At 47.1% G+C, this 7,753-nt stretch overlaps 1 protein-coding gene across 1 annotated transcript in view; it reads left to right on the plus strand.

Annotated features, from left to right (window-relative positions):
* Positions 1-5,049, plus strand: part of usp31 (ubiquitin specific peptidase 31) — a gene marked incomplete at its 3' end in the record, with an annotated part of 47,235 nt that extends 42,186 nt beyond the window's left edge. The window contains 2 exon segments of the mRNA XM_084328313.1: positions 1,937-2,178; positions 3,775-5,049. Of these exon segments, the coding sequence (XP_084184439.1) occupies positions 1,937-2,178; positions 3,775-5,049 (1,517 nt within the window).
* Between the last annotated feature and the right edge of the window lie 2,704 nt (positions 5,050-7,753).

Here is a 7,753-nt window from a genome sequence, read left to right on the forward strand (position 1 = left end):
TGAGCGACGCGCTTCCTGTCGCGCTCCTTGAAACACAGGCGTGTGTCTATGTGAGGGTCTGCCCCCCCCCCCCCCCCCCCCCCTTGTCACGAAAACAAACACACCCACACTTTTTACTCTGCGTGGGTTCAGCCGTCGCTCCGTGTCGCCGTACGAGACTCCGGACGCAGGATTGTGCTCATTTCCCCCCCGATGTGGTTTGGATTCAGCAGAGCTACTGCCTCCAAGGGCTGTTCGTTGGACAGACTAGGTTGTCAACATTGGCCAACAATTAAGTTCAGTTATTTGTTCTAAAAAGAAGTAAAAAGCAAGTCTGATACCATTTGTAATATATATATAATAATAATAATAATGGATTGGATTTATATAGCGCTCTTCGTGACACCCCAGAGACCCCAGAGCGCTTACAGAGTCCATTATTTGTTCATACACAGTCATACCGGTGGTGGTAAGCTACAATTGCAGCCAGAGCTGCCCTGAGGCAGACTCACGGAAGCGTGGCGAATAATCATCGCCTACGGCCCCTTCGACCACCACCAACATTCATTCACATGCATACTACACATTCATACGAGGCAAGTAGGTTAAGTGTCTTGCCCAAGGACACAACGGCAATGGGATGTACATGGGCTTGAGCGGGATTCGAACCACCAACCCTTCGATCATTGGACGACCCGCTCTACCCCTGAGCCACGCCGCCCCCCATATATATATAAACATAAAACATAAGGTTTGGAAATTTGTGTTTGGTAGATTATTTCTCTGTTGTAACGATGCTTCTTGGCAATACATTTCATACCGTTGGAAAGCCTGTTTATTTCCCTTTTATAAACGGTGCCCCATCTGTGAGGAACATGCGTCTGTGGGACGAGTGGCACAGTATGTGGGTTACGCCCAAAGAAAATGTGACGAATCTTATTCGAACAGCTTATTCTGCTGTTGCTATTGACTCTTGTTTGGTGGATTGGATGATTGAAGTCCATCAGTAACACGGAAGAAACGAGACATAATTGGCAATTTTACAATGTATTAATGTAACAAACAGCTAGGAGCCTCAGTAGCGTGTGGAAGAACCAGACACAGCCCCAGCAGCCTCTCTGGTGTAACTTGATCTGACTCATTGTATGCATGTTGTGTATAGTATTCTAATTAAGGCTGTCAAAGTTAACGCGGTATTAACGCGGTATTAACGCATTATCGCCCGATTCTATTAACACCACTATTTTTTTTTAACTAACGATTAACTTAAAAAATATATATATATATATTTTTTTTTACTTTTTTTTTTCTTTTTTTACTAGACTTCACTCAGGTGTATTATTGATGCTCTCATTGATACTATGTTTGTTTCTGAAGTGTGTGTGTGTGTGTGTGTGTGTGTGTGTGTGTGTGTGTGTGTGTGTGTGTGTGTGAGAGATATATAGAGAGAGAGGGGGGTGAGAGAGATGAGGAAGGGGCAAGAGAGAAAGAGAGCTGGGAGTGTGTGAGAGAGAGAGAGGGGGGGGGGTGATTACTCAGCCCTTGTGTGGGTAAATGTAACAAGTTCCTAACGTTTTATTTCCCCTATGATTTCATGCACACTTTATTCATTGTTTTTAAATTATTATTTTCTTTTAAGTTATTTTGTGCATCACTCTGTTTTGAATTTGATGCAAATGTGCAATGCATGAGGGTCATCCTTTTGTGTTAAATGGCTGCATAAAGCAAGCATTTGTTGACTTGCATGTTGATTATTAAAGAGTATTAAAACTTGGAACTTGAAAAAGATCTGTTTAAGGTAGAAACATATATTTTTTTATGTGATTAATTTGCGATTAATCGCGAGTTAACTATGGACAATAATGCGATTAATCAGATTAAATATTTTAATCGATTGACGGCACTAATTCTAATAGAAGCCCTTTTCTCTGAAACCCTTCTGCCCTCCCACCACCAGGGGGCTTCTCCACGCGCCCGTTCGTGCGCAGCATCCAGCGCCAGAGCCTGTCGTCCCGCTCGTCCTCCTTCGCCAGCAGCAGCCCGCTGGCCTTCGACACCGGCGGCGGCGGCATGAAGCCCTCGTGGTCGCTCTCCGCCAAGCTGCAGTCCAGGTCCAACTCGCCCTCGCGCTTCTCCCTGGACTCGCGCTCCTCGCCGCCCCTGGAGCGCATCGGGGAGGCGGCGTACGACGACGACAAGGTGCGTCTGTGTGTCAGTCGATTGATTGATTGATTGAAGACTTTATTAACCCTTTCACTGCCACACGACAGCCGGTTAACTTTCACTGTGACAATACAGAAGGTTAGCCCTTTACTATCACACAACCGACGGCGATGCTACATCATTAGCATCATTAGCTCCGCATTTGCGGAGCTAATGATGCTAATGATGGAGCATCGCCGTCGGTTGTGTGATAGTAAAGGGCTAACCTTCTGTCGCGTGGCAGTGAAAGGGTTAACAGATTGCAGAATGGGTACAATACAGTACGGCTCCAATACAGACAATTGTTAAAGGGGAACTATCTTATAAATGACCTCTTCCAGTGTTTAGGGTTATTTTCTAGCTATGTGGACTTATAGTAATAGGATCTATGTCTCTGATTCTCTAATTTGGCGCATTCTTCCAATTCTCCTCTCACAATAATGTCCCTCCCTCGAGTGAGTCATCTGAAAATATGCATATTTTCGGGACGTCGGATGTTTCTCATTTGCATAATAGCGCCCGCCCCCGTCTAGCTGCCAGCCACCGCAGGTAACACAGTCAAACATGATTTATTGCAGTACGCAAGCAAAATACTTTCGTCTTGTTTACATCAGGGTCCCCCATTTTTGGGACATTTACTGTACATTGGAGGGGGTTGGGTTAGGACATTTACTGTACATTGGAGGGGGTTGGGTTAGTTAGGACATTTACTGTACAGGGGCCAGTTTTGAATTGTTAAGTGAGTGAAGGAGTTTGCATACACATGAAACTCTGAAGGAGTGAAACTCTGGAACAATCTTACCGGATGAAATAAAAAAACAGCAGGAGTATTTTTAAGTTTAAAAATATGTTTAAAAACAGGGTTCTAGAATCTTATAGTCAAATTGAACCTAGAATCTGTTTTCTCTACCATGTAACTTGGGTATTGCAGATTGATTAACTATGTAGTGGCCGCTTGTCGCTCCCCAATGAATCGACAAGCGTCCACGATGCACCCGCAATTAATTATCTACTCAGTCCCAAAGTTTGTGATGTAAATAGGGAATGTCCCAAGTTGCTGCTGTTTACAGGGTTTATTGTGGTCCAAAGGTGAATGATGGTGAATGAAGGGTTAAATCGGAACAGTTGTCAATTGCTCCATTGTCAGTTCCAAACGGTGAGACAGGTAGAAAAATGTATCCTCATCACAGGTGCATGGGATTACAGTAATTAGCTAGGCTATTTATAGAAGAGGGGCTATAATGGAGGCGGTGAGCCCTCTAGTGTTCAAACATAAATAAGACACTATTCTAACCAAAATAATAATAATATTAATAACCAAAACACTCATATGGCCTTTACAAACTAAGTATTGATTTTCCCATGTTGGCTTAATGTTCTTTTCGGGAATGTTTTTTGTTGATTGTTTTATTTTGCAAACTTTAACTTTTTTTTGAATTTGTTTTTGAATTAGGGGCAGGTCGCTCTATACGCCATTTGGCTTCAAACCGATCTTTTTCGCTTGTTTATTTGTAAACATTTCGAAAAAAAATGTTTTATTTATTTGTAAACATTCTAAATAAAATAATTCATCCGTTCATCCGTTGGCTCCAGGTCTCCACGTCCTGCTTCGGCAGCTACAGCCGGCACGAGCGCTACTTCGGCAGCCGCACGCCGGGGTCCTCGACGGAGAGCGTCTACTGCCGGGCGCCCACGCCGGTGGACAGGAAGCACGGCAAGAACAACAACCCCGCCGCGGAGAACAACAACCAGGTCACCGCCGTGGACCAGAACGCACCACGAGCCACGACGCCGGCGAAGGAGCAGAAGCGCGGGAGCAGCATCGGAGGGTTGGTGTCCAGGGCGGAGAGCGTGGTGTCGGGGGGGCGGAGCTCCGGGAAGACGGAGACGGAGAAGAAGAAGCGCCTCTCCTCATCCTCCGCCACCCTCAAGGCGTCCGTGTCTTCCGGCGCTCTTCTTCCCGCCAAGGGCGCCAAGGCCGTCAACGCAAAGGACAAGAGCGCCAAGACCGCCGCCAGCGCCACCCCGTCCAAGAAGAAGCCGCCCCCGGCTGCGGAGCCCACGCCCACGCCGCAGCAGCAGCAGCGCCTCAAGCAGCGCGGCGTCCTCTCCTCCGCGCCGCAGTCCTCCGCCTCTCCGTCGCCCAAGAACAGCTCCGAGAAGAAGAGCAGCACCGAGAACAACAGCAGCGCTGCCACCGCCGGCGGCCGGAAGCGCCCGGTGGAGAGGAGCTTCAGCCGGGACTCGGTGCACCACGCCGGCGGCCCCCTCCTCCACGACGACCCCCGCTCGTCGGGGGGGGGCTTGGCGACGCGCTCCTCCCTGTCGCGGTGTCTGGACGGCCGGCCCGAGTGGAGGTCGGCGCGGTGGAGCTCCAGCAGCAGCTCGTCCATCGCCAGCCTGCGCTCGCCCTGCGTCTCCGCCAAGGACCTGCGTCAGCGCGGCAGCAAGTCGGAGGACAAGGGGCTGTCGTTCTTCAAGAGCGCGCTGCGGGTCAGAGAGAGCCGGCGCTCGGCCGACCTGGGCAAGAGCACCCTGCTGCTGGCCAAGAGGGCCTCCTGCGAGAGGACGGGCAACAAGCTCGGTCTCCACGGCGAAGGAACAACGCCGGACAATGTCGTCTCCTCGAAGGCGTCCTCCGCGGAGGTGGCGCGTGGCGGCGGCGAGAAGGAGCCCCCCTCCTCCAAGCCCCCCAGCTCTCTCAGTCGTACTCTCTTGGGCAAGTCCAGGTCTTCCACCTCCTCCGAGCTGAGTCTCAAGGCTGCCGCCGGCGGGAAGAAGCCGCTGGAGAGGAAGGCGTCGGGCTCCAGGAAGCCCTCGTCCAGCGGGCCGTCTCCCGCCGCGCGCCCGGCGCCCAGGCCTCAGTGACGTCTCAGCGGTAGTAGTTCCATTATTTTAGGTAATGCAGCTATTTTCTTTGTGCCTCAGTTATAGTGAGCTCCAAGAGTATTAAGAAATGCACACTTTTATTTAGATTTTTTTTTTTTTTTTAATGTTGCCGTATCGCTTCGGACGCTGGATGTAGGATCTGTGTTTTTGATCCATATTGGATCAACGGTGAAAATCCAGGAGCATTTTTTCTTTCTCTTTTACATGATCCCCACAAAGTCGGGTTGTCGGACGTATTTTGGGGAAACTTGTTAAATGACTCAATTTAGTATGTTGTCCAAAAGTCCCGTTTTTCTTTTTTCTTTTTTTACAAAAAGACGAGTTTAGAACTATTGAGTCTAATCTAAACGCACGGTCTGCCAACGCTACAACGTTGGGTGTCACTGTCTTCCACAGGCGGTTACTTCAATAACGTCAGCGCAATCCAAAAGCACCACATAAGTGTCGATGAGATTATTATAATTTTTTTCGCTGTGCTTTTCCTTTCCGTGATGCGAATCTCTTTGCACTTAATTGTTAAGTTACCGTGGTAACAAGCCGTGGCTGCAACCCGACGGGCAAGAAAACAGCCTCAAACTCCTGATTCTAAACTCCCTTAGAATCAGACGTTCGTTGGTTTATGGATCGCAGGCGTTGAATAATTTTTTTATATAATTTCAATGACACACTAAGAATTGGTACTTTTTTGCCTCAAAACTATTTCTGGCACAATCGAAAAATGGAGATAACTTGCGGGAAAAGTGTTGAATTGTTCTTGCGATTTGGACGAAAACGAGCTCAAATTCTCCATTTGAACCTCCTGGTCGCCGTGTCTTTCGAGCGTCGCACGCTGATGAGGTCACGGCGCCGAGAGAGGGGGAAAGTGTCGCCGTTGAGATACTGGAGCTCACTATATATGTATATAGAAGAAACACATACGCACACACATATAAAGAGTTTCCTTCCAAAATGAGTACGGATGGGCATTTGCAATACCGATCAATTCTATATCGCCAGATCGAATCGGATCAAATCAACGAATCCAGTGTTGTAGTCTATTTTTGGAACGTCTGTTTGATACAACGCATGCACTGGTTAATACGGGCTGTGAGGGCGAGCAGAGCGGGTGGTAGGTACCATCCGTACCACACCGGGGCGGGGCGGGGGATCTGCAAGGGTGCGAGTTCTTCCTCTAGTCTAGTAGGCCATATGGAGTATACGCTCCTATCAGCCTGGATACCTTTGACTTATGTTGGACAGTAGGGGCCATGTTATGTTGGACAGTAGGTCCATGTTATGTTGGATAGTAGGGGCCATGTTATGTTGGACAGTAGGATCCATGTTATGTTGGATAGTAGGGGCCATGTTATGTTGGACAGTAGGGGTCATGTTATGTTGGACAGTAGGGGTCATGTTATGTTGGACAGTAGGTCCATGTTATGTTGGACAGTAGGTCCATGTTATGTTGGACAGTAGGGTCATGCACTCACGTCCTCAGTGACACACCCACAACTTGGATCACCACTGCAGCCGAACGACAAGATAACGCGACGCAGAGCGAACAGGAGCCGGGGAGCTTATAAGATGTGGCCGTCGGTCTCTGCAAAACGGTCTTAAGCACGCGGTAGCAATACATTTAATTAATCTCAACACTTTATTTTTGTACGATGGTTTGAAATACAATATTGTTCGCTAACCTTGCCTGCTGCTCGACTTCACCGCTGGCTTATTATTATTCTGTTTTCTTTTTTATATTACTTTTCTGGCCTTCAGCGTCACAGAGTTCTTGAATGTTTTTTTTTATGTTTATTATTATTATGCAAACGCTCATCATTCCGGCACGCTCAGCGACACCGCAGTGACGGAGGCGGGACGGGAGGAAGGTCGGACGGGGTTTTATAGAAACCTGAAGCCGAGGCGGGAGGAGCAGAACGACACGAGATAACATGCAGTAAATATTATTAGATATTAACGTTACCTAGAAAAACAAACTAAACCATTCAAGGAAACGGTGGCCGTCAAAACTTGAACACATTTAAAGATTGTGGCTAAAATCCCTTAAAACATCCACGGCATTTGAAAATGGCGGCACCTACTCTCATATTATACCATCATGGACTATTTAAGTTATTACCTAGGCTACATTAAAGCCATGAATATTATTTTGACAGATGGAATCGGTTGTATTTTTTTTTCTTTTTTATATAAATAACTCTACTCAAGTAACTTGGATGTAAATTGTGTAAATTGATGTGAAGCATCTTGGAATGAAACCCTTTATATATATATATATATATATATATATATACTGTATATGAACGAGAGATTATATAGAATATGCCTGTATTTTCCTCGATCTTAAGCGCCTTTCAATATTGTCAATACGGTCATATAACCAAACCCTGGCCTCTGGCAGCTTATTAACCTACTGCATCATTACTGTCCACATCACTGAGTAGGAATGTCTTATTTGAGCACTTTGTATATATTAACTAGCCCCCCCCCCCCCCCCCCCCCCCCGGGAAAAAAAAACATGATATACAATCATTTAACGATGTACCTAGTCATCTAGTTTCTAAACGTGTTCCGTGTACATTATTTGAAGACATATCTTGATCCAGAGTCACGGGCCTGAGACTTGAAGTGGTACTTTCACCTCCGTTTCCTGGGGCCTGAGAAGGTCGAAGGTCGCTACGCCTCTGTT

This window comes from Notolepis coatsorum, assembly GCF_963971535.1.
Source record: "Notolepis coatsorum genome assembly, chromosome: 14".
NCBI lineage: Eukaryota > Metazoa > Chordata > Actinopteri > Aulopiformes > Paralepididae > Notolepis > Notolepis coatsorum.